This window comes from Drosophila simulans, chromosome 3R, assembly GCF_016746395.2.
Source record: "Drosophila simulans strain w501 chromosome 3R, Prin_Dsim_3.1, whole genome shotgun sequence".
Classification (NCBI taxonomy): Eukaryota; Metazoa; Arthropoda; class Insecta; order Diptera; family Drosophilidae; genus Drosophila; species Drosophila simulans.
Window position 1 is genome coordinate 19,405,631 of NC_052523.2, and position 27,078 is coordinate 19,432,708.

At 43.4% G+C, this 27,078-nt stretch overlaps 2 protein-coding genes across 6 annotated transcripts in view; both read right to left on the bottom strand.

The window, feature by feature from the left end:
• Positions 1–68: 68 nt before the first annotated feature.
• Positions 69–27,078, bottom strand: part of LOC6729207 (segmentation protein cap'n'collar) — a 40,840-nt gene continuing 13,830 nt past the window's right edge. For 3 of the 5 annotated variants that reach the window (XM_039294683.2, XM_016174891.3, XM_039294684.2), the window contains 8 exons: positions 23,729–24,004; positions 23,469–23,547; positions 12,183–12,259; positions 11,583–12,119; positions 6,218–6,658; positions 6,071–6,158; positions 2,210–3,462; positions 69–2,138 (listed from right to left, as the gene is read on the bottom strand). In XM_039294683.2, coding sequence (XP_039150617.1) covers positions 1,779–2,138; positions 2,210–3,462; positions 6,071–6,158; positions 6,218–6,658; positions 11,583–12,119; positions 12,183–12,259; positions 23,469–23,547; positions 23,729–24,004 — 3,111 coding nt within the window. In that variant the 3' untranslated portion in view covers positions 69–1,778. Of the gene's footprint in view, positions 2,139–2,209; positions 3,463–3,538; positions 3,557–5,196; positions 5,719–6,070; positions 6,159–6,217; positions 6,659–11,582; positions 12,120–12,182; positions 12,260–23,468; positions 23,548–23,728; positions 24,005–27,078 lie in introns of those variants that run through there. The other 2 variants (XM_039294685.2, XM_044923294.1) reach the window with 2 other exon arrangements.
• LOC27208433 (transmembrane GTPase fzo) lies at positions 14,742–18,220 on the bottom strand. Its single transcript, XM_016184000.3, has one exon. It carries the CDS (start codon positions 18,113–18,115, stop codon positions 15,956–15,958), a length of 2,160 nt encoding a protein of 719 aa, XP_016035860.1. The 5' UTR covers positions 18,116–18,220; the 3' UTR covers positions 14,742–15,955.

The following is a 27,078-nucleotide window of genomic DNA, read 5'->3' on the forward strand; positions in this document are numbered from 1 at the left end:
AACCGATGCGTTTTATTTGGGATATTTAGGGTAGTGCATAGTATGAATCAAATGAAAGACAGTTCATATATTTTTGTAGTGTTTTTTCTTTAATTTTGACGTTCTTTGTTTAGCTGAGGAAAAGTTTATCATTTTTAAAGCATACAAATTTCTCATATGAAACATACACAAATATATAGCGACATACAAGTACAGGGATTGGTCAAAGGTGCTCAGAGATCCTTGGAAGCTGTTGATAGCACAACAAGGACATTCTTGGTATCTAAACACTCCTCATACCACAATTTATGTTAATAGAATACGCGAAGGGTTTGTTTTTATGTATTTTTTATGTCCGTAGGCGTAGTAGTACAATAGTAGGTAATTAGTTCAATTTCAATTTACAACAAATAATCTTTTTATTAAAGTTGCGCTTTTTTTTATTGAATTTCGTACTTTTCGATTTCGACTTGCAACAATCGATTTTCAAATGTGCGCGAAATTCATTACAACAATTAAAATACATATGCCTATATTAACAATAGATTTATGTTTTGTTTTCGTATCGGATTTCCTTAAGTTGATATCGTATCTGTAGCTGTGGCTTAGTTTAAAGTTTAACTCTTTATGCTGTAGGACATTTTTAAGAATATTAAATATTAATATCTCTTAATCGCTTATCTACTAAACCGTTTCAAGGACAGTTAACGGGACGCTCTAGCAAGAGCAATTATTTTTATTTAATTTTTTTTCGATTCTTTCCCTTTTTTTTAGTATTTTCTTTAGTTTCTTTGAGGTGTGATAGCACACTCATTGTTGCTTTAGCCTAGCGCTGGTTGATTAAATGTTAGCTAAGTTTAAATTATGTATTTACAGATGCTGTGTGCTATAGCTCGAAAGTGATAGGCTAATTTGTGTTATTTTTTGTGTATGGGATTTTGATAAATGCCTTATGAGTTTAGAACGATTTACAACTATTCACCGCTGTGGTAGATCTTTCACTAGAGTATAGCTTACAAGTATATGTCTTACGCCCGTAATTCATGAAATGTCCAGCAATATTTCCAACCTTTACAATCGTTTTGTGTGTGTGTGTATTTCCTATCGTCTATTTTATACATTTTTCTTTTCATCCATCTTTGTGTTTTCATATTTTACAAGCTAATATTATAGAGATGTAAACGGTTTCACCATCAAATATTGTTGGACGACGCGACGATGAGAAATGGATGAGTGGGATTGGTTCTGAATGTGAGCTGTTTACTGATTTACAAATTCATGTGAAGCATATTTAATTACATTCTTTCGGATCTGTTTTTGCACGTTTTTCTGTCAGCTTGCCCTTCGGGGCGCAAAGATTTCGGAGTAAAAGAGCTGTTTTATCACAAGTTTTGTTTTTCATTAATTGCAATTAAGTAAAAGGCTTCGCATGCGCTGTCCAGAAGGAACAACAGTATGTAAGACGAACTTGGACGAGTCCAAATAATCAATTAATTAAAAAATAAATAACAATCATGCTGACTAAATGAGTAAACCATTAATGGGAGGATTGGTGCGATAAATGAAAGAGCTCCAATGGGCCGAAAGCAGCAGGTGCATCAGATGTTGCCAGCAACATGTGGCATCTAAAACAAGAAGTAGAATATCCAAATCGCCGCTCAGTAGTACAGATAACTGTTATTCATCATGTCGTAGCGGTAATCAAACTGTTGCTGTTGCTGCTGCTCGGATCGATGCTGCTGCTCGCGCTGGAAACTAGTGAACCAACTCTTAGTTGCGGCAATTCGCAACAGGTACTTTCATTCCTTGCGGTGCTGCTGTTGCTGCTGACCTCCCGGCTGCTGTTGCTGCGACTGCAGATGATGCTGCTGTTGCAGGTGTGGAGGCAGCCTCGACTGCTGTTGCTGCTGCTGCGACATCCCACCGACCACATGTTGCGCCTGCATTCCGTGGCTCTGATGGCTATGCATCGGAGCCTGAGTGGGCACGTGGCCATTCAGACTTCCTCCACTGGCCGACGAAACAGCATTGGAGGCAGCCGTAGCCGTGTTGTTACCCTCGGACTTTTCCCGGGGCAACAAGTAGACAGAGCCATCGGCAGCCTGTTGCAAACTGTAGTCCGCCGGCGAGCAGGGATTTCCCTCGGGATCCCGTAGGTACTGCAAGATAATGAAATTAATTAGTTTATTAATATCAAGTCTGTGCATTTCTGCATTTGAGTGACACCTACCTGGAAGACATGACGATGCAGCATGGCAAACTTGTTCGAGATGCGCTTGCGTTCGCTCTCCAAATGATCCCGGTCCTGGTTGAGTTGGGTCTTGCGCTTAACCACCGCGTTCACCTCGTCCTCGAGAGTCAGGATCTGGTCCAATTTGCGTTTCCTGCAATTCTGGGCAGCGACCTTGTTCTTTCCACGCCGACGAATGTCGCGAATCAGCGACAACTGGTTCTCGCTAAGGTCGTACTTCGACAAGCGCTCGTTGAACTCGTCCATGGGCAGGTTGATGATGTCCGGCACTGAAATGGGTATGTTCAGGGATCGGGCGCGCTTTTCATCGCGTGTCAGATGCTCTTCCTCCAGGCTGCTGCTGTTTCCGCCAACACTGCTGCTGTTGCCGGCACTCGTTCCCTTCGATGCGGTTTTAGTGGCAACCAGAGGCTTCTTATCGCGTGCCTGAGGTCTGGGAAGGGATCCACTTCCCTGGGGTAGCGAGTAGGTATGATTTAGTTGCACCAAATCCTGCGAAGTCCTGGGCGATGGTCGTACTGTATAGTCGCCGGAAAAGGCGCTGCCACTGGCTCCCATGCCATAAGCCTGATGATGATGATAGTCCTTGGACAGAGCGGGTCCCATCGCTCCTGGCTCACTGATTCCACCGCTGGCCATTCCCGAGGAGGCGTACCCAGCATCGTACTCGTACTTGATACTCTGCGATTGGACTGCAGTCGCGGCTGCTGGTGGAGCTGTTGGTGGCAGAGCCGAGGGCGTCTGCTTATGGGGATCCCTCTTGCCGTACAGCTGATGCTTCTTCTGCGCCACCGGCGGCTGACGTGTGGCGGTGCTAAGCCGCGAATTGTTGTTGTAGCTGAAGTCGTAGGGGCCTCCATACTTGCCCTGATGGTAATCCTGGGCGGAGTCGCTGCCCTCACCCCACTCGCCGTCGGAGAGGGACGGCACTCGCTCGGAACCCATCGAACTGACAGCACTGTCGCTGGACGCGTCCAAGCGATCCGCACCGCCCTGTGCTCCTGCACCGCCGCTGGCCAAGAGATCGGCGGTCATTCCTGTTGCTCCAGCTCCCACAGCTGAGCCACTCATTGGGCCCACACCGCCGGATGCTCCGTTGGCCTGGTTACCGTGCGGATTTCCCGCCCCAAGTTGTGCCGAGCTACCGGAGCCGTTGCTAACATGTCCACTGCTGGGCAAGCCCAGAACCGAGGAGTTGTTGCTAGTGCTGTTGTCAACCATGCGACAGAAGCCTGCAATGAAAGATAGTAGGTTAGTTAGTAGAGTACATTAATGGATCAGCAGTTAAGCCTTAGTATAATCACTTACTACTAGTTAAAAATAATCCACCTAAGCTCATAACCCAAGTATATATTTTAGGTGTTATCAGCTGACAAGTTTTCCATTGAACTTCATGTGCGATGGAAATATTTACACTAGCAAACGCAATATTATTTTAAGCTATCCTCCCAATTGATCGAAAACGAACTAGTTTCCCAACTGGTGCTACTGCTTTTGGCCTGACCCACTTCAAGTAGACGGTCTTGATTGGGGAGGATCGCCCTTATCGCAAGAAACGTCTTGAGTCACTCGCAGCTTCGATTATTCAGCACAAATTTACGACTAGCGTTCAGTTTCGCTGTTCGAAATGAGGAGAAATACTAAAAACTGTGCAGTCATTTTCCATATTTCACTGGACTTATCTTATCTCGGTCGATAAGGAATGAGTGTGTGCGTGTGTGAGGAAGAGCTCGTGTGCGTCTCCCAGTTATTTTTTGCTGTTTCGCAAATACCTGGCCACCTTTCCACATCGTTCTGGCCCCGCCGCCTGCTGATAAGAAGGAGTCAGATCTGCTGCCCCCAGTGTATCTAATCACAGTCTAAACGGAGAACAAACGACACGCCCAAGGGGCATTTTTTTTGGTTTTCTGGTCTAACCAAAAACACATAATCTCCATGTGCAATCTGGCATTATTGCGCGCCTGCAGTTAATTAGACAAATCAATTCGTAAGCTGATTGGGACAAGCTCTCGTGTATTTATACCCTCTGTGGGCAAGGTCAAAGCTTAAACCATAAACATTGATGACTTGACAAAATGCGATACTTTGTATGAGCACGTATACAATTACGGGGCACTCTCTTTATAACGAAAGCTCTGTTTTATGAACCTTCGTAGTTGTTGAACTCTATTTTTAGACATAATGGTTATAATGCTCTTTGCTTCAAGTTTCCCATACGCAATATCAACTTGATCAAAATATTTTTCTACTGAAGCTAGTCGTATAAATAACAGTAATGCTCGTATTTATGGGTTCTCCATATCGATAGTGCACTGTAACTGTGCAGGAGAGTTATCAGCGACGAACTGAGCGCAAGACATAACGGAAACCATAAAGATAACCGTTAAAGCCAGTGACACGTTTCATGATGTGCAGAAAAAAAAGCTTAATAACAATATGAAAATCCAAATTGAGACCGTCTTTGTTTCGTTAGGACGTAACCCACATACGTTATAATTTTTATGCCGATCTCAAGAACGTGAACTCCACAGCAACTCCTTTGGAATTCCGCGTCAAGAGATTAGCAACTACTCATGTGCCTCTACTCTCCTATGCTCTTCCGAGCTTTTTTTAACGTTATTGTTTCGAATAGCGATGACTCAGCAGTTTAAAAATAGTAAACAGCAAACAGGCGGGCAAATAATAAAATAAGCGAAATGAAAAAAAAACTTGCTGAGCGGGCATTAGGCAGCGGTGGCGGGAGAGGCTAGGAAAGCGCTCGAGAGAGGGAGAGCGAAGAACGTTCCGCTGATATCAGAAACAGCAAAAAGATCGCCGTGCGGCATGACTAATGAAAAAATTGTTACGCGGTCACAAGTAAAATATTTTTGAGGGCTTTCGCTCTTATTCTTTTTTGGCAACACCGAAAATAACACCATGCAGAGCATTTTCCATTTTCCATTTTCCCCGATCTCACTCACTCTCACCTGTTGGATTGTCCCGTTCACCGTTTTTGGGATGCTGCTACAGAACGCTCGAAATTCGCCGAATTATAACTCACTGAGCTAAATTATATAGCTATGTACATTTATACATAGGTACGTCGATCGTATATCAGCTACACTGAATCGAAATGCGTCATTATTTTATTAAATTGGTTATGCTAATTACATTAACTTTACGGCACGTTGCGCGTTGCGATCTTTACTGCATACAGGTATGTGTGTGTGTGCATATATATGGCTAAATGGATTTTCGAGTCGCGTCGGTTCTAATATTTACTTTACTATCGTATTCGATTGTTCGTGTTCGACTGATTTGCCTCTGACTCGCGCTCTGTTCTTTTCGCTTTGCTTTCCGCCCTGCTTTTGAGTGCTTTTTTCGTCGTTTGTTGTTGTTGGTATTTTCGCTGGCTGTCGTTTGAATCGCAAGTGAGTGGCAATCGCGAAACCTGAGCGCCCGCTCCCTTCTACACACGATCACTCGGGCAAACTGTGAACTAATTGTACAAAATTTTGTATGCTAATCGCGCAAGAACGATAAACTGTAAAAAAAGCTCATGGGCCGAGTGGATTTGTGCTTGAGTCGCTTGTGCGCGCGCTTTTTGCTCCGTTCTGAGTCAAAGCTTGCGGTAAGTGGGTGGGGAATTCGGCAACGATGCGCAATCCACTTAACGGACCAAAAGCTCGTCCATCACTTAAGGGAACTTTTTGGCAAGCAGAAAGCTCACACTGAGAGAAACTTATTCTTTTACTTTGTCTAGATCATTTGGCTATCTACTAGCTTGATATAACTTTTCGTAGATTTTAGTTGTATAGGAATAAGATAATCAACTATACTAGGAATAAACATAGTACTCACTCTCATTCATGTCCATCAAGTGCAGATCCTCGTCGGTGAAAATGGAGTTGATAAAGCCATCCGTCTGGTTAATGTCCGATGAGGTGTTCTAAGGATATCATCGTTTATAAACGCTGCATTGAGAGATGAGGTTGAGGTCCAACTTACCCCGTAGTACATCAGATCGTGCTCCACTTTGTAGGCGGCAGCAGCAGCGGCGGCTCCATCGGCCTCGTGACTGGAGTTGGTCAGATGCATGCTGGAGGTCACAGCCGATCCCAGATTGTGCCCGTAGTGGGGCTGCCCGGTGGGGCAGATGTCGCCCAAGGCGGCGGCATTCGGGTGGTGCAACATGGCAGCGTGGTGCGGCGGCGGTGGTGGTGGCGGCTGCAAGGAAGCATTGGCGCCACTGCCATACTGACCATGCTGGCCAGGAGTGCCGGGTGCTACGTTCGAGGGACTCGCCTGGTAGGAGTAGCCGGGATAGTGGTGCGGATACGGCGACATATCGGATACCCCGCCCACCATGCTCGGAATGGGACTGAAGTAGGTGGCAAAGTCCTGGAGACGCTCCATCGAAACGCTGCGATTCAGACGCGGCATGCGGCCCTGCAAGTGGAGAAGAGTGGGGTAAAGACATTGATTAATACGGCGCTCGTCGCTTAGCCGCGTTGATGTATTAACAAGGTGAGAAGGGTTCGGAATTACGAAACTTATAACTCAATAACCGATCAATCATCCGCCAGGGGAATTCTCTAGAAACGCGGCCAGACAATAAACCGAATTCAAATTGCGCTACAAGTAACAATCTCCTGGCTGTCAGAGTCTCCGACTCCAACTCCAAACTTGGAATCAGACTCACTGTGTAAGCCAAAAAACGTGCACAATGTATCGGTCTGGCGATTTGACTGCCAGGCCAGATCGATCAACGTGGAATTGAAATGAAATTCGTATCTTTCAAATTGACAAGTGCTCGGGGTTCGCAGCTCAGCCAGCGGTCTTGGCCAGTTTTATTTTTGTATCAGTCTTTTTTTTCTCCCCCCCCGTATTATTTGTTATTTTCCTAAGACTCCTCCTCTGTAAAAAGCTGGCTCTGTAAGTCGTGGCATCTGGGCATCTTGGGCTGGCTGGGCTGACTGATGGCCGGAGATCGTGAGACTACCACTACGACTTCATTAGGCCGCCTTTTGTTATTGTTAATTACCGGTGGGTTTATTTATTTGTTCAACTAATTCCGCAGCCACCGCGTGGGCGAATGGCCAGGGTATTATTTCATATTCGACTCCCATCTGAATCACACTCACACTCGAATATAATAATCAATATTTCCTCGAACTGCGATCCTTTATCGTTTCGCTTTTGGCGGCACCAATTTGTTCTTAATGCTAAATGCCGCCGCCGCGTGCAATTAAGATCTTTCAGATGCGATGGACACCTATATCTGGCTGACGTTGACGCTGATGCACTTTGACACTGACATTGCCGATACGGATCGAAAACGAGAAATCGAGAAACGATTATTCCGACAAAAGAATCCGAATACTGGATTCGGATCGAACTCCTTTGCGCGTTGACGTTGAGTTGTCGTTTGACCAGCATCAACTGACTGACTGACGGAATGACAGTAGCCAAGGCAACTCACACAGATACTCCGGGGAGATGGATGCATTCCCAGCTGAGTGTGTGTGTGTGTGAGTCAGTGAGGGCTGAGCAAACAACCTGTATCCCCCGAGTATCTCACCATTCCACTCGCATGTGTATCTAATGAATGCCTCAACACGCTCCTGAACGCAAACAGGTATGTGTGGCAGACCAAAAACGGCAGGTAGGAGCCATTGGGCGTTCACTTCAGCCAGTTGCAGTCGCTCTGTTCGTATCTTTGTATCTTTGTATCTGTGAGTGCGCAACGCGCATGTGTAATTTGAATTGTCACTGTCTTGTCATTAACTTCTGGTGTTGGCCATTGTTTGTTACGCTTCACACGCAAACAAATCCAACCGCCGACTTAGACACGGTAGCCGATCTCCTTACTGCACACACATGTATCGATCTGGAGAGTGCGATCGTCTAGGGGTTTTTGTGGGCACAAGAATCTATTCTTGGGAACCTCTAATTCAACCTCAACCGTTACGGAGGCGAAGAAATGGGAGGAAGGTGCATTAGATTGCATATTTGATAGGGGAATTACTATCATTTAAGTGTTTTTCATTATTGCCGATCCCATTAACGGTTGTCATGCACGTTTCGCTAGATTAGGATTATAATCTCGAAGCGGCTTTTCTTTAGAATCAAGAAAGTACATTTTCTAGTTCCTCTTCAATTTTTTCAAAATTTATTGCATTGGCTAGTTAATGTGTTAATCTTCCTATAATACAAATAACTATTTTTAAATGAACTGTAAATTAACCCAATGCTCATTGATCATTTTTGATAAATTTATAAAAAACATGCAAATTTATAAACAATTAGTATTAATGGCAATCAATTTCTCAAAAACATTAATGCTCAAAATAAAGCAAAGTACAAGTGCATTTAGTAAGAAAAACCTATTTTTAATTGAACGAATTCCCAAAATCGTCGTTTAATCTCCAAAACAAACAACATTTTTTTTCGATATTTGTTGAACATATTTCCGCGAAATTCGCAATCCATCAATGGCCAGCCGGGATTCACCAATATTCAGCGACGTCAGCCGACTTGAACTACTATATTCTATGGATTTCACTTAGTCCCTGTTGCCAACGACCGGCAAATCCCCTCCAGAGCCCAGCCAACACACCTGAGCGGTAGTTTCGTGTGTTTTTTTGTCATTAACTTGATTTATGTGTGTGCACAAATCGAGTCCCATGACAGCCGCAGTCTGAGTTTCGCAGTTCGAGGCGCAACTTAAGCCTCCGCAGCCATCAAACTGTTTACATAAATTGAATTAAAATCGTACAGCACAAAAAAAAAAAATAGGGGGGAAAAAACTACAGCCAAGAAAAACAACGAAGCGAGGCAAAGCAAAACAGAGATGCTGTAAAATAATTAATAAAGTTTTTTTTTCACTCTGCGCTGATTTTTCAGCGCTAAGCTTTTTGCAAATATTTAAAATTCACATAATTAAAGCCGCGAAAGGGGCGATTAGGGGGCATGGGGGGAAGGCGGTAAAGGGACGGACATTAAGAGATAAATTTTTTTGTAATTCGCGCGCGCTAAATGGGGATTTAATTGCAGGGGCTACCGCCGAGCCGAGCTGAAAAGATGCAATCAAGCTGGGAGGGGAGCAAATTGGAGGGCAGCCACCGCGGCAAAGTGCCACCGAATTCAATAAACACTTCGGTCCCATGCGGAAAAGTCAAGTGGCACATTGCAAGCGAGACAAAAAACCAAAAAAACAATGAAAATATTCAGGCCCCAAGCAAAAAATCAACGGTCGTAATGAACGCAGGCGCCTCCCAGGCAGCAAAACAACGCCCCACTTCACACTTCTCACATGCAGAGAGTTTAGCTTAGTGATTGCAACTAGCAGAGGATGCACACTAATCATTTTATTAAGTATAAGTTATAAAATGAAAATAATATTTGTGATAAATTCAAAAATATCAATCATACTTATAGTTCTCTTTCAATTGTGTAACTTCATTTCAAGCAGTCTAATAATTTCCCTATGAAATCCACTATTATTTTTCTCAGTGCATAGATAGACACTTTAGGACAGGTAGCCACCACATCACCGGGACACATCATCAATGAATGCAAATGCAAATGGCAAATTAAATGTGATCAGGAAGTTGCATAATGATGATTCGCACTAGGATCAAGCGAAGAAGTGCTGGAATAACAAAGCTCAAAGCCGCCTAATGACACTTTCCGTTTAACGGCATCGATGGCAAATCTCCCCAGAGAGTCGGCAAAGGATTTTGGGCCGACAGTAGTTCTGCAGAATCCTGCGAATAACCGATCATCTGGCTCATTAAATGGCTTTGCCAAGTGCCGAGCCGACAACCCGCTGGCATTCACAAAAACCGTTAGTAAAACTGAACGGACCACATCAAACACGCCGGACTAAGCCTAATCCACCAACCACTGTGGTTTTCCTTTTATGCGAGGTGTGGTGTACGGTTTATGAGTTTGCTACCGGCGAAAAGGATTTACGTTAATTGCCGCTGACTTCGTGACTGTTTCGCTTGTGCTGCTGCTCTGCTGTCTCTTTTGTCAACTCTATGTCCGTCTCTTTTTCACGGGAAGACCAGGCAGGTCAAAGGTTGAGCACAGGTTTGCGCTTCATTCAGGAAGCACTTGTGCGACTCAGACGTGCGGGGGATTAGTTTTATTGGCCCGAAGACGGAAGCATTTATATTGCTAAACATAAAGCAATAATAACAGGAACTATATCTAACTTTAACTGAAGTTAACCTCAAATTTTTAGAATTCGAAGCTAGCAAGAAAAGACCAAAACTCCCGGAGATATTAAAAAAGAATCGAGTCAAGTAAAATCTTTAGAAAACAAATTTCAAGAGCAAACCAGTCGAGGTATAAAATCAAGATGGGAGACTATGTATATATGTACATTATCTCAACATTGCTCGCATTCGCCTCACTTCCATAACTTTGTAGCTCTCCCCGTACATTTTTGATGAGCGTTTACAACAAAAGCCAAAAAAATAATAATACAAGAAATCGTCCGACAAGAAACGGCTAAAAAGCTGCTGTAGATTGAAGAGTTCAGGGGAGAGAGGCCCAGAAGACTGGGAACTTGATTGACGAACTTGTGGCTGGAAACGGAATAAAAGCGTTTGACTTTTGGGCCAGGAGAGACATTGTGGAGGCAAGGTGGGGAGCATGTACAACCAGATTTGAAGCTTTGTACAAACACAGCAACAACACACAGCGCTCCTCTTGAAGAGAGCAGCCCCAAGATCAAGTGCTTCAGAACACCCCACGAGGAAGGAGAGGTCGGGAGACGAGGCCATACCACGTGAAGAGCCAGAAGAAATGGAAGGCAGATCACGAAAAACGAAAAAAGAACCGAACAGTGAAAAGAGCCACTCCAGAACGAGAAGCAGCCCAAGAATAACGAAAGCGACGTGCAAATGATCCTTAAATGAATACATATGTATATAACATATACAACTAAGGTCAATATGTGACTCATATGGCATTTGGGATGCAATAAGTTTAACTTTTAGTTTTAAAATCATATCTAACAGTTTTGACTCTCATTTCAACAGTTTGCAAAATGCAATGATCGGTTAAGATTTTTACATTTCAATGTTCAATTCAATTCAATTTCAATTTCAAACTAAAATTCTAACTGAACAAATAAATTATCTAATATATTTGTTTTAGAACCTTAGACCTTATTCGAGACCCCTATTATTTCGACCGCAGCTGTACATACACTCACGTTCGGCCGAGTATGTACATGTGTACGCTTGTAAGTATGTGGAGCGCTCGACGGATGGCAGCACTTGAACCGAGCATCCGCATCAAATTATAAATAAATATACCTTTTTGTCTGTGAGGAGGATTACGATCGATGCACACATACCTGGTGATGGCCATGATGGAATCCGCCGGCAGCTGGCTGCCTCTGGAAGGCGCTGCCCGTGCCGCTGCCCACGCCCACACCGACGCCAACGCCCACGCCGACTCCACCACCATAGTTGGCCTGCTGCACCGCACGCTGGTGGGCGGCAGCTGCAGCGGCAGCATGGTGGGCATGGGCGTGGTGCATCGACGCATGGTGGTGGCTATGGGGATGAGCATGAGGGTGGCCGTGGTGCGGATGGGGGTGGTGGTATGGCGGAGCCGTTGATTGCAACATCTCGTCTAGTTCCTTCTTGGCGTCCTCATCTAAGTCAAACAGGGGCGAGCCCACAGAGTTTTGGAGGTCCTCGAAGTCGCTCACCGAGAAGCTATCGCCGTCAGCCTTCTCCGGATCGTTGTCCTTATTCTTCGCTTCTCCGCTGGATATTCCTTCGCCACTGAGGAAATCCTCACCAGTTTCCGAAACAATCCGTTGAGCTTGGTTCTCGTTGAAAGCGGCAGCTGCCTGCGAAGTGGAGGCCACCGGATCGTTGGATAACTAGGTGGTTGGGAAGAAGTCGATAAGGGATTTTCTACGGTGCAAATGGGACATCGAACTTACCTCGTCTTCAAGCGGAAATTCAGTGAGTTTGAGTACGTCGTTCAACAACTCATCCAGGGGCAAGCGAATGTATTCACCTGAATAAAAAAGAGAAAGGCATTTAATAAAGAAAATCCAACTCCTTGCGATTTGTTCTTAGTTCTGTTTAAAATGGTCTTCATTATATGTATATACACTACCAAGAATTAGAAGAATACAATCTTTTGATCGCCCACTGTATACATAATAAATAAACTGTATTCCCTTTGGAGTAAAACCTTCCCCAGAGTTAATATCTTTGTGACTGTATCAAAGCATGGAAAATATAGGAAAATATTTTGATCATTTGAATGGAATAGTTGAATCTCGTATTATACTCGCCCACTTTGAATCGAAACTCCCCAGAGAGTGATCAATTTTCTGCTACAAAAACAGTTGGAAGGTTCAAATCTGTGGGGGGCACAGCAAAGTAGGTAAATAAGGAGCGTCCCAAACAGTAGCACTTTCCTATGGGAGACTGGCTGAGTTCGAAAGATCCGCGGAGAGATCACAGAGTGGACAGTAACTAGAGTCAGTCGAATCATTAATCATAATCATAAAAACGTGATCTTTGAGAGATCTCCGTCACTCAAACCCCGTCTGACGGAAGCAGCTGAAAAATATTGCAATAAATGAACGATTTCCCAAGCTCCCTGCGGTCTCACCCACATCTTCACTTAATTAATGATCAGTTTTGACAGCTCCCAGATATCGAAACTAAACACAAACTAAACTCGAGGCACAACAATACGAAAGCTTCCCTCAAGTGTATCGCTTACAATTGACTCGCAGACAATTGATTCCTGGTCAAATATTGATGGCGGCCAAATATTTGCATTGGAAATTCTCGGGAAAAACCAAGTCAAGAACTGAGTGGGGGTATTGGATATTATCAGAAAATTACTACTTAAGATCAACTCGAGTTCCACGAACAGGGAAACCCAGAGAAACCGAAGGTGGGCAAACATCTAGATAACGCCAAAACGAAAACCCGAAAAAATAAAGGCTAAAACGAGGGCGCAACTTGGTCGAAAGACAGGAGAGAAGAGGATAGACTCAAGTGGTGTGACGACGACGACCTTTACCGGGGCACTTGAGTCGGGTCAAAAAATTAGAATAAACATCACAGATGGAAGCGTTTGGTGGTTCTCTTTGGGCCCGGCCAACACAATTCGACCAAATGCTTTGTTATTCTTACGATTGGTTACAAAACAACTCATTCCCCCGCCGCCAGCTTTTCCAATTTCCATCGCAACCATTTTGGGCCCGATGTGTTCTCTTCTGTTCTGGCCATGTTTTTTTTTCGGCTTGCTGGCTTATAGCCTGTTATTTTAGGGTTCTCCCTTCTTTGCTTAACTTCTTTTTTTTTTTTTTTTGGTAACAATTCCGTGGTCCGTTAATTTTGGAATGCGTTCGTGTGGGTTTCGAATTGTTTACTTATCGTTTTTGGTCGTTGGGCTGATTGTTTGCCTCTCGTTTCGTGGGTTTTCAGCTCGCATTGTGGCCGAAACGACAACGAAAATATTAGTAGATTCGGGTTCGTGTGCTTGCCTTTGTTTTGTCGTCCGGTTGGTCAGGAGCAACTGTCAACTGTCACCAGCAATTAGGCGACAAGGCTCACAGAAGGCGTTGATGGGGCCAACCATTGTTTGACCATATTGGTTTGGGAGTGGGTACTTCAATTTTCGGTTACCTTTCAGGAAGTTCGGACGGAAGGAAGGAAGGAAAACTGTGGGAGCGTTCCGTAATGGAGCCGCTAATGGGGTTGATTGAGCACTAAACACCGACGGCTACTTGATATTTTCACAGGGGTGACAACGAAGTAATTTTGGGGTGGCAATGGGCGGTACGCTTTTCTGTGTTTGTACAGATTATAGGCCTAATCGAAGAGGTAAATAAGGCTTGACTTGTCCCAATAATTGTGTTTATAGTAGAGATTGAAAACAAATAAAAAAAACAGTTTTTCGGAATTTTTGTTTGATTTAGAACGAAAAATAAAGATCATTTTCAGCAATTTTTTTAAATCAAAAAGAACAATTTAATACCGAGTTTTTACTCAATAACTGCCCCAAGTTGGGCGATGAGTTACTGTGTTATACGCCCATACTAAAAACCCTATATTCAGCAATATGTTCGAACAAAGAGTGAAGTATTACGAACCTTTATTAGTTCAAGGGATGCTGCAATGATGACACAGTTGTTATCTGTGAACAATTCGTGTTTATAATCCAAGAAATACAAACGTTTGTGGAGCCAAAGACAAATCTGTCTTGACTGTTTTAGTTTTTTTCGCGTTGATTGTCGTAAAGATCGTTGTAGTTGGCTTTTGTGAACCGATTGAATACAAATCGTTGCAATAAAGCGCTGATTGTTGTTGATATTTGGCCAAACACTTTGACAATTATGTAACGTTTTGACAGCCAAAATGTTGCAGAATCAACAATGGCGTGCCGACTAAAAGCAGCCAAAGCAAAAGCAATCCAATCGCAACTTCGATATTGCCGTTTCCGTTGCAGACAGCCTTTGTATTGTGTTGTCTTTATTTTTGATTTTTTTGTGCTTTGCACAATTCGATTGTATATGTGTGGAAAATGGGTTTAAGTTATTTTGCAATGCCTTTGGTTATTGTAGGGGGCTTTTTTTTTAGAATCGCACAATGGTCACTTGAGTATGGGGAGCTTGGTATGTATTTTTGATTTGGTAACTTTCACTTTTTTTTTATTGTATATCTTTTGCACAAATGCAGACGCGTAATAGTTTACAAATTTGTTAATGTTTGACACAGTTTGGTGATTATTTTTTACAGTCGAACAGAATTTTTCCAAATCATCTAATTGGCATGGCATATAAAAAGAGCCGAAACACTTGACTTGGCCAGAACGAGCGATTTGAACTGTCGATTCGGAATGCCGCGTCACCTTGCCGGGCTCACAGTGTTGTTAACGAATTTTCGCCGGAGCAGAGTCCTTTTTGCTTGTCCACGCCCACGAGAATTCGGTGGCGTTATATTCCATCCACATATATTTTTACCCTTATGCGATTTTCTGCGCGCGCGTCAAGCGTCCAACGTTTCTCGAGCGTTTATAAAAATTCAAATACGATTCTAAAACGCTGCTCAAGCCTCTGCCGCGGTCGCTGCTCCGCCATCGCTGTCGACGTCGACGTAGGCAGTGCCGCAAGAGAAATGGCGCTCTCAGCTCGTACTCAGACAATGGGTGCGAGTGAGACAACCATATGCACTTCCTCCCCGTTTTGAGCTGACTTTGTTCATGCGCCCTCGCACTCGCACTGCTTGCGTGTGTGTGTGTGTGAGCAAGGGGCGGAGCTTAGAGTTCAGCTTGGCCTGTTTGTATCTGTTGTACTTTTGCTTTTGGCCGCTTCAATATGGACGCTTTGTTTAAGCCCGATGTCTTCTACAATAAAAAAAAGGCCAAAACTGGTTCTCTTGTTCTTATTCCCAGCATGTGCATGTTCCACAGTCAGAAACTGTGTGTGTGTGAGCCATTAGGAGGAAGGAAAAACAATCTAATCAAGCAATTTAAACAGTCAACAGCAATAAAAACTGCTTAAATTTGCATGGCTTAGACTCTCGTGCTATGAAGTAACTTTAAAGTAGTAAAGACCAAACGTTTAATATTTTAAAATATTCAACCAAATACATACAAATTTCTAAGTAACAAAACCAAAACGAAGGTAACCAAAGAAATTAAAACTATTAAGAACGTTTAGAATTTGCTGTAACCCTCTCATAATTGTCAGCTCTTTCTCAAGAAGGTCTCTTGAAAGTCCCCCAATCGACTGGCCAGCAGCTGTCCCTTGTCCCGAAACTTCTTTAGGCTCAGCTGCAACACCTCCATCGATTGTATTTGTTTGGTCAGCTCCGCGGTCCTCACGTTCAGGTCATTCAGAGTCTCATTGGACTGGGCTTCCCAGCAATTTCGGACTTTTGCCAGGTGCTGTCGCAACTGGAGCTCAAACCCGCTGACAGTTTGCTGCACATCCGTCCGCAGACGTTGTTGCAAGAGCCTGGAGTACTGGCTCTTGAAACTTCGCTCTTGGGCGGCAGTCGTCCAAGCGGCGTACTCGTAGATGTAAAAGGATCCGACGAGCCCACCAAGGATCATTACAATTGGCCAGTTGAACGAACGGATGGCCATGGCGCCCAGCAAAACGGTTCCAAGGCTGCCTTTGGACTTAACCAAAGATTCCAGCATCTGCCAATGGTTTCCGTGAACTAAGGGAGGCAGGGGCAAACATTTCTTGTGACCATTGCGTAACTTTTGAGTTCGAAATGGACTTGCGTGCAATGGTAGGTTTCCTTCAAGACGATGCCACAGGGCAGTAAAGCCCAAGGAAAACCGAAACCTAAGATCTGGCTGAAAGTCACTCATATAGGATTGGCAATCCAGGCCGTAGATAAGTTGCCAATCGCAAGATTTCTCGGTGATCTGAAGTCCCATTTCTTTCTCCATATCTAGTATTTTTCTCTGTAGCGGTATGGAGAGACATTGGAGGACTCGATCTTCAAGAAGATTATCCAAATGGGCACATAAAGAGCGTTGGTACTGGCCTATTTGTGCTGGGAACTCCGGGTGAAATGGATGCGAGAATGATAGCACAGCCGAGGGTATTAACGTTTTTATCTGGTCGTTTAATACGCACCGACCTAATCTTTGTGTCATTTCAGTCAGTTCTTCGAAGCAGTATTGAAGGTCTTCCCTTTCATCTTGCATTTCTAATTCCCACTCTTCTATTTCCGCATTCAAGTTTGCTCTTCTCTCCTTATTCTCATCTATAAGACGACTTACTTTCTCTATGAAAGGGCTTATCAGCGTGGATTTTAACTGGTTTAAAATCTTCTGCGCACTGAGCAAGTGTGGCCCAAACTTGGTTTTTAACGCTGACACCGCAAGGCAATTCGAAAAATCATTTTCGAAACGCAGGAACTCCTGATATCGCTCTTTTGTTTGTGCCGAGGGATTCTTAATGTGACCATTCCTTATATGCAACGCCTCCAGTGCTGACACATGATAGATCCTTTCCCAGGCTTCCTGCGCCGTGGAATAAACACCTAACTCATCCACTAGCAGATTAACGCAGCGTTCCATATGCTGATCCTTTACCTTCTGCTCCATTTCCGGCTCCATACTGCTGGCCTTATCCCATCGATTGTTGAGTATAAAGAGATTTGGACGCGAGAGCTTGGATGCCACGTCCTTGAAGAACTGCCTTTCCACGCGCGAAACAGTGGACTCGGCATTGAGAACTAGGATGAAAACATCCGCATCCATGCAGTAGCTATCTAGGCAGTCGTCCAGTTGCGCTGTTACATCCACTCCAGGTGTGTCCATCAGAACCACGTCGTAGTCCAAGATCGTGCATCGGTTCTTGGCCATATTGACCTGCAGCAGAGTTGAGGGCTTCAGGGCACCTGGAGAATGTGCACTGGCCAGTTCCCTTAGGGCACTCAGTTCCATATGCTCATCCTCCTGCTCGACCTTTACGTGCTCGGTTTCATCCGAGCCATTAGCCTGCACTTGGCAAAAACAACTGGTGGTGTGGCCCATGGCGCTGGGCAGGATTTTTTCATGCAAAAGGGCATTGATCACGGCACTCTTTCCGTTTGAGGTGCGTCCAAAAAATGCCACCTTCATTCGATCACGCGAAAGTATCTTTGCGATGGCCTCCACTCTGCTTGAGAAGGCGCACAGGTGCTCCAGCATTTGCCGATCTTTTAACAGGACACTGTCCTCCAAAAGGGTTAGGAAATTGGACAGGTAGTTACTCAAATCGTGATATATATCCTGCAGCTCTGACTTGGCGTCCACAAACTCACTCAATCGCGAAGACGACGATGAGCGGGATATAAACGAGGACACCGACGAAGTACTTTCTCCCGAATCAGATTCCGCCATTTCGCTTGGATATAACAAAAATGTAAACAATTTATTTATGAAATATATGCAATTTTAGATGTTGTTTTGCTCGCTTTTTGAGGGGTTGTGACATATTATATGATAAGCTGCTTTGAAAAAAGAAGCTGGGGTAAGTGTTTCACAATGATATCTAGATTTGTGTTTACAAATGCCATTTAATAGCTACATAAAAAAGAGAATACCTTAGTTCCATGAACATGTAAATTGTGTTAAATCAAATAGTAAACTCGATTCCTGAATAATTTGGCACAATTTAGGTGCAATTTTGAACTGACCCCAATACCTTTCAACTAAATGCACAGCCTTTTTAATGCCCCACGATTTCCAGCTCGCAGCCCAATAGAAATACACACTTATTTACCCAAAAAATTAACACAATTATCGCAATCATGGAATCACCCAAAAGAGAGTCGGAAAAAGAGCAGGCAATATGCACATTAATGGGCCACTGAACTAATAGACCGGGCCAAGACCATAGAGCCCAAAAAACGCTTTTGGTGAACTTCAAAAATACCAAAAATACAGTAAATAGAAAAAAGTCAAATTGGTTGGTTGGCTGATGCTCGGTGCGGGCTGAAAAATTAGCAGCATCATCAACAAGGTGAGGAGGGGGCATTTCGATTGGATGCTTGTATAATTTTTTTCATCGCTGCTAGAAAACAGTAGGAAAAAGAGCACAGAAATATTGAACAAGCAAAACTCGCCTGGTTAATCATTTTTTTTTTCTCTTCAATGTTTTTTTGAGCGTTTTCTTGAGTGCTTTATTACAACTTAATTAGTTTAAATTGTTGCCGGCGCAAAAAAAAAGGGGAACAATAATAAAGAAGCCGATGCTGATTGAGAAAATAATGATGGTCGATTAGAGGGGTTTAGAGGGAAGCAGGTTTGTATTCGGTGAAAGACAATCAAAAGCTGTTTCCGAAACATTTTTGGTAACAAAGCATATTTAAATTTTAAATTAAATTTGCTTTCCCCAGATAGAAACCTTGCTACAAGGAAACGGGCCTCATCATTTCTTCATTTGACTGGCTTTAAAAACCGTTTTCCAACACTTCAACGACCAGCGCGAGTACAGTTTACACGAATGCAGCGCGCATTTGTGCAGGCTTACTGGTATTGAATTCAAATTCACCAATGACTTTTCACTATCCTCGAAAGAAGAGCAAAAGCTGTTACAGAAAACCAGTGAGCAACAATTATGACAGGACAGATCCGCGTCAGCGGATAGTGTCAACAATGAAATTGCTAAAAGAAGCCAAGTCAGATTTTAGGGCAGAAGGGGGCACACTATTGTTAACAGACATGTGTATAGATGGCGGTGGGCAACATTATCTGAACTTTACGCCACTTTTTGTTGTTAATGAGTTGCCACAAAATCCGAAGAAGCTGAATGAACCTTATGAATGAGTACGCTGGCTGCTCATTTGAATAGCCTCATTTGAATACCACAACACGCTGGAAATTCAATTGGAGTAGGGAAAAAAAGCGTTGAAAATGAGTAACTTTCATAATCCTTAAAGCCACATGAGTACTCAATGGGTCAAGTATAGTTTAACCACTACGTTGGCTAATTAAACGACGAACTTATGTCTGTCGTTATTATGCAATTCTCAGTTAGTTTTGGCAATACTGAGACATAGAAAGGTGCCGGGTGAGGTTGCGCAAGACGAAAACACTTGAAAGTGATACGATTATGCAGCAAAAAATCGTTGACCAGGCCAGACTAGACCAGACCAAAAATAAAGCCGGTCAGGACTGCAGCCCCTCGCACCTATACCGATGCCCCTCTGCCCTGTCTGTTTGTTATTTTGTCAGCATGTAAATTTTCATTTTTTTTTCTCATTTTGTAAATTTGTAGCGTAATGCTGACCACGTAGAATTTGAACAATTTCTACGGTCCGCACCGTCTCCTCTGGCCACTCTTCACCAGCACTCCCTCGCTTTTCCAGACAACAGCAGGGCGCAGAGTGGAAGAGGCGGGTCAAGGAAGGCCACCAGACAGTTGAAAAAGATGAGGAATAGAGATCTTCAATAGGTGCACCGCTGCACCAGATGTGCCCATCGAAGGGCAGGAAATTAAATAATAACTCTAGTTTCCATGCCGTATGAAGAAGAACAGGCAAAGGACAGAGCTAACTTCAATTAATTAATACCTTTGTAGGAGATTCTCTCAATTGTCTAACTATTTTTATATCAGATAGAAAAACACTTTAGATTGGACATTTTTAAGCCCTAGTTCCTTAACGGTTTCTTTCCAATCTATAAAACTATCAACGCAAGAATTCATCGAACGTGTTTCTAGAGCCTTTCGAAAACTTAAAAGAATTCAGTTTCATGTTCCCACCAAAAATCCCCTCTCCACAAAACCAGTGGTCAATAAACTTGCGTAGCTTGGCAGCAACAAGAGCGGCCTAACTGATTGCATAATGAAATTTAAGCCACCGAAAAAGAAACCAAAACCGAAATATCTATAACATAATTGAGAATAAGAGCATTTCTCGGCGATACCACGCAGAACTTCTGGCCAAGTCATGATCTTAAAAGTTGTCAACGATCCGAGAAGCTAAATAAAAAAATAAAAAAAGGTGGAAAAAGAACAAACCCAATCGAATTGAAAGGCAGCAAATGTAATCAGATTTGTGATTCATTGGGAGATGTATATATAACGTACAGATAGATATCGAGAATCAGAACTGTTGAAAACAAACGAAGCTGATTGGAGGACAGGCGACAAAAAGCGAGACGAAAGAATAACCGAGCGCTACTTGCAACTTAATTGCCATGATTTCGAATCCTAGAAGGGCAATGAGTAACATATGCCCCCATGACAAGGCAACCTTGACAGGACAATGGCCGGAAAATGTCGCCCAATCGTTACGACTTCATTTCGAAGGCTCAAAACTAACGATGAATAACTCGTGAGAAGCCAGGAACAACGGGTCTAGACTCACCTGAACGTGTGCGGACGATGGAATTTATGAGTTTTTCGTTTAAAACTCAGTTCAATAGTATAGGCAATGAAATACCATTTACTGAAACAGCAACCGAAAAATGACTTTCATTTTAGTCGTTTTATTTCGGAGGGCGAACAATGGTGGATAATGCCGCCAAAGGCTGCGGACTTTAGAAAATCGTTGGGTTCGATCCGTGGGGAATTTGGATACGCACAAATCCGAGATCGAGGCCCAAACAAAGGCGAGTGTGCGTGTGAATGCGATATGAATCTATCTATCGGACTTGGGTGCGCATCAATGGGTTTTTAATAAATGGCCAAACGAAGCAATCAATATGAGCAGCATAAATGCTCGTGAATAGGAACATATATCCAATATGGTGGCTGCTGTGCTGCTGCTGCCCCTGCCACTTCACTACTTCTACCCCTTATTCCATGGCACACAAAATGGTGGCCAGCGATTTGCGACTTTCCGTTATCGAGGGAAAGGACGGATGAAATCCCATACAGAAGCTACTTTCCCTCCCCCTTCCACTTCGATTCCCAGCTCAATGAGCCAGTTCAACAGGGGATGAGGCAGGAAGTGCCCGACAGCGGCCCAGTTGCAAGGGGGTAGCAATCTAAACCCTTAAATTATAAATTTGAATCAATTTAGTCAATTGAATATATGTGAAGGTAACCTACAAGTTGGAATTATATTGAGGGTTCGAGAAAAATCTGCATGATTTTCCATAGCCAATTGTTTTGAATACCAATCAACTGTCAAAGTTTCCGATTGCACACTTTTGAAGTACAACTATTTCAAATATTCACAGGCAATTATTTTGCAAAACTTTTTTCTTCAACAACTCCGGTTAAACAACTCCGTTCCGAAAAATAATAAAAGGTATCGATACCAAGTAGAATTTGTGATTAGTCACTTTAGTATGGCCGTCTTTAATATAAGACTAAATATGGTATGCTAATTTATAATCACAGTGATAAATATCGATATTTTTTGGGTTCAAAAATGTCGGTTTTATTTCAAATTGATAACATTGATAACATACCTAATCCCTTTACAGACTCCTTCACTGTTTTAGCTTTGATCAGCCTATGTACAGCTTATAGGCCAAAGTTGAGACCTTGCAGCTTGTACCACCCCGCGTTTGCCCCACCGGAACTCAAGTTCCATACCATATGGTGTACATAGCACTTCTTTCTCTATACATATATTATTTCTATATATATTTATGTGAGCTAGTGTGTATGTATAGCTCTTGCTATTTTGGCGAATCATGTTTCGTTCATTTTTCAAAAGAAAAATGTTGCATGCGAGGCGACGCGACGCGCGGTGGCTGCTACTTTTACTGCCACTGCCACCGCCTCGGATTTGGATTCGGTATCGCGTCTGCCCTGCCTTCCCCCTTTCGACCCAAAGGCTCAGTAGTCGTGGTCTCATTCCGTCGAGAAAAGGCGGCACGACCCAGTCTCAGAGGCCCAGACGAGCTTGTGCCCCCCACCCACTCAAAGCCATGACTTCTCCACCTCCTCCCCCACGGTTAATAATAAAAGTTCGTGTGCGTGTCAAAGTTTGTTTGAAAGGCTGCCGCTTGCTGATGCCTGGGAAATGGGAGACGAGAAGCGGGTCGCGGTTTGCGGCAGATTAGCAGCAGCCATCGGTTCTGGCCTTTGTGGTGGTGGCTCTGCTGCCAGTGGGTGGCTCTGGTGGGGCGGGTGTTTTGCTGCCACACAACTCAAGCGAAAAAAAAGCTCATTTTTCTTTTAATTTTCGTGCCTGTCAACTCAAAATGCCTACATTCATTTATAAACGTCTCGAAAATACACGCACACCAATGCCAACAATATGTTTTAGTATGCCACCCCCCAGGACCCTAAGAACTCCATCCCCCCAACAAATCCAGGATAATCAATTTTCGTTTATATTAGAGCAGCCGCCATCTTTTTGGCAGGCCATTTTCTTTTGACTTATTTCGTTATTTCCCTCTGTTATCAGCAAAAAACTTTGATACATTTTAGTAATATTAAAAACGATATAGTATATAAAAACGTTAACTTCATTTTAATATAACAAAATTAATAAGTTAGCAACTCCTTTTAATCAATTACAATCAGGTGAATAAGTTAAATAAACAGGCGACCAGACATTTAAAGTACGCCAACCTAATCCACCAATTCAATTTTATCTAGCAACGAAACGTGCCATTTAATACATATCTATAACTACTTCTTGTCCCCCAAGAGATCTCCTGCTTCTGTAGAGCTTATCTCTGGTTATTTTTGAAAGTGAAATTATATTATCCTAGATAAGATACGGACGGACCAAATGTAACCAGAACAAGATCGCAGATGTACTAGTTTATTGGAGCGGCGACTCACCAGTTTCGTTATCGATGGTAAAGGGTATTCCGTTCCATTCATTGGAAATGTCCTCCAGGGGGTTCTCATTGTCCTTGTCCTGTTTGTAGGGAGAAAAACACCATTAGCTTGAATGAAATGGATATGGGAGGGGTGCAGAGCTACCGACCACTTTTGATGGCTGTTAGATAACCATCACCGATTCGACTTTAGCTTTATCTCTTTGTAAATATTGTGAAATTCCGTATGTAAATCGTGGTCGAAACTTTGCTTTACTTTACCTTATCTTGCTGAAGCTCCTCCAGAGCTTTCAACTTCTCAATATCGTCGGCAGAGGCGGCACTGGCCTCGTTCTCGGCGTTCACATCGTTGTCCTTGAAGCCGCTGGACTCCGACATCGAGGGATCCGAGGACTTGGCCTCATCCTCCGGCTTCGACTTGGCATTGCTCGCCGCACTATTGCCGCTGGCATAGGAGGCATTGATGATAGCCTCCTGGTCCAAACTAAAGCCCAAATCCACATCCTGCTTGTAGAGCACCTCAGCGATCTCACTCTCCTGCAAGGGAAAATTCCAGTCAGTAAGGTAGCACATTGATATCCCCCATAGATAATATAGTTTAATCAATTGCTAGCACAAATGCCTGACCATTAAGTTCGTATGGATGAACACTCTCATATTCACAGCTCCTTTGCCAGGATTACAATTCAGTTCATCAGTAGATCTGCACTATCTGGATTATCTCAGTTGCACTTTCAGTCTATGTATATCAGGTGTTTTGTTTATATTATTCACGATCTCGATCACGACGTCATCCGCATTTGCTAGTTTCCAAAGAGAGACTGAAGGCTCCAAGAGCCCGACGAGTCATAGTCCATAATGGGGACCTCGTCCGCTCTTCTTTGCTCTTCCTCACTTCGCGCCGCTTTACTTAATAATATGATAATGTCGATTTACATTTCGCCCCTGCTGATAAAGTCGTTTCTGCATAGATAAAACGACGTCAGAGCTTTATGGATAGCGAAGAATGGTGGATACTCTATGAATTTAACTTATCACAAGGACTTATATATACGCTTATAACACTTACATTTTTAAATTAAATTAAAAAATGTCTAAAGTTCGTTGGCTTATAGTGCTTATATAGTAATAAATAGTCTATTGTAAAGTCATCGTGCTGCTAGCAACTTTGGATCTTTTGCAGCCTGAAAATTGAAGGACTGTTGCAGAAGGGTAGCTAGTTTCCTAAGAGTTATAATCCATTTCTAACTGAGCTCTCTTAAGATACCACCTTGGGACAATTGTAAGACATAATGCCACTTAAAAGATTATATCTGACTGGCTGTCACGTTTGAATTGATAGTGCTGTAAAGTTGGGTACTAAACATAAGCCGAGGTGTAGTATAGGTTGGCAAGTGGTAAGTGCCCCCTACATATAGATTCTCTTATTTCACAATTCTTATCGGCTCTGCGCCATAACTCAATGCCCATCGAGCGCTCCCTTAACCCGCGGAAACCTCTCGAAGAGTGCTCGCTCTGTGGACAGCGCTGATCGATAGTGGCGAATCTTATCAATGGAACGCCACAGAGAGCCAAGTCCGTGGGCCCAACGCTGGGGCTATATAGTAATTATCAGGCCGATTCAAGGGGGGCGTATGCGGAACTTGAACGGGGGGCCGGCTGGAGCACTCTCTTACGGCGTGCTTTGTGGCCCGGGACTTGTTTACGCCGTAGCGAACGAACGCCAGACCGGATCTCTTATCAACCGCCGCCTGCTACGCCACACTGTAAACAATATTCTGCGGCTATAAATTTACAACCTAAGAGCGGGCCATACACTTGGCGAAAACTTTGAAAGAGAATTGAGTCGAAATATTGCAGATCGCTTGCTGGTTTGCCAATGAAGATGTTTGCTCGAATTCTGCCAATTCATGCGGTGGAAGAGAGTGACTAAGAAGAGGAATTCGAGCTCAAATTATAGCGTTAATGATGCATTATTAACGCTGCTGGCCGAAACCACTTTAATCCTTTTCTTTTTTGGCCAAGTCAAGTCGGTCTTGGCCAGGGAACGGGGGCGTTGTCGCCCACACTTAAGCCCGAGCAAAACCGTTTTTGGTTTTAACAAACAGGTAAAATTCGAAGTTCTCTATGGTGAGGCATAATATCCATTGAACTGAAGGATAATCACAGGATAATGGTCGACATTAGCAGTACAATTGCACTTCCGACCATACAACTTTCTGATGTTTTAATTGAAATCTTTTTGCTGCAACGTTTTCATTTTTAAGGTTTTTGTTTCGTGTGACATTTTCCCGTAGCGTACATTTTCTTTGCCCGTTTCATGCTCGTCGGCCCTTCGTGAGGCTTTCTTGGACTTTTCCACAGTGGCAACAAAAAGTAATCAATCATTGTGGCCACGCCTATCTCCTGGATTAGTCAGCAGAATATGGCGGCGGCATCATTGGTCTCCGCTCTGCTGCCATCTCCCTCGCTCTCCTCACCCCTGAGAACCGTCGGGAAAATTAAGGGCCACTGTGTTGAGCCCAATCAATTGCTGCCGCGCCAACGCCGACAGCGACGGCGACTGAGCAGCTGGCGGAGCGGCGGCAGAGCCAATTCCCCAGGGACCAAGTGCGCGTAAATACAGTAATGCATCTATAAATCAAATCAACCGATTCAGAATTATCAGATATACAAGGCCTAACAAATAGAAAGAAAGTCAATGGCAACCATACATGATTTAAAAATGTATATTTTCAATTGCAATTGGTTAAAAACAATATTAGCATGGTATTCATTCTTAAATAATTTAAAGTTTCATAGTTCAGCCTCTAGAGGTTTCACTGTAGTTGAAAGTGTGCTGCTGTGCGTTGCGCATGTTCGGTAGAAATGAGCAATTAAATTGAGCGGAGCAAAGAAGAAGGTTTTGGGATCCCAACCAAAACCCAAAAAGCCGAATCCTCCCCTGCTGGCATTTCATTATTACAATTTTTTCTTCATTTCGGAGGGTTGTTTGAAACACACACATACATATGTATATATATTTGTACATAGCTATTTATAGCTCTTGATTGGAAACTTCGTTTTTAATTAAACTTTAAAGCAAAGTTGAATTGAATTTTCAACTTTAAAACAAAGCTGAACTGAGTTTTCTTTTCTTTCCCAGGGCGTGTGGAGCAAAAGGTAAACCAGAAAGAAGTTCCATATATCGGACTTCTTACAGTGTAGCCAGTTACAGTTCTTATCGGTTAGGGTCGAAAATACGACCTTATCTTGTACTTATAGAATTTCGCGCAATACGTGACATTTTAACAGTTCGAGAAGCACAGGCGAATATAAAGATATATAGCTTGGAAATTCCCGAAATAAGATAATAAGGAAAAGGAGGGTCTCAGACCAAACTAAAAGATGAAGACTTAGCAACATGATCGCAAAGTTCAATGATCTACTACTAAACGCGGAACCCTTTCTTAGATTTTGCAACTACTCCAATGCCTTGATCCACATACATCAACCGACTTATTTATGGGCCAATTCTTATCGCTAGGGCCGGGAAAAGTCTCTCCATGACCTTGTAGTGTTCGCTGAACCTTTAAGTTCCGCAAGCGGCACGTGGGCCGCTCTCGAGACAG

What these genes read in the sequence shown, in the direction of transcription:
- LOC27208433 (XM_016184000.3), bottom strand. Translation starts at nt 18,115, where the DNA reads ATGGCGGAATCTGATTCGGGAGAAAGTACTTCGTCGGTGTCCTCGTTT.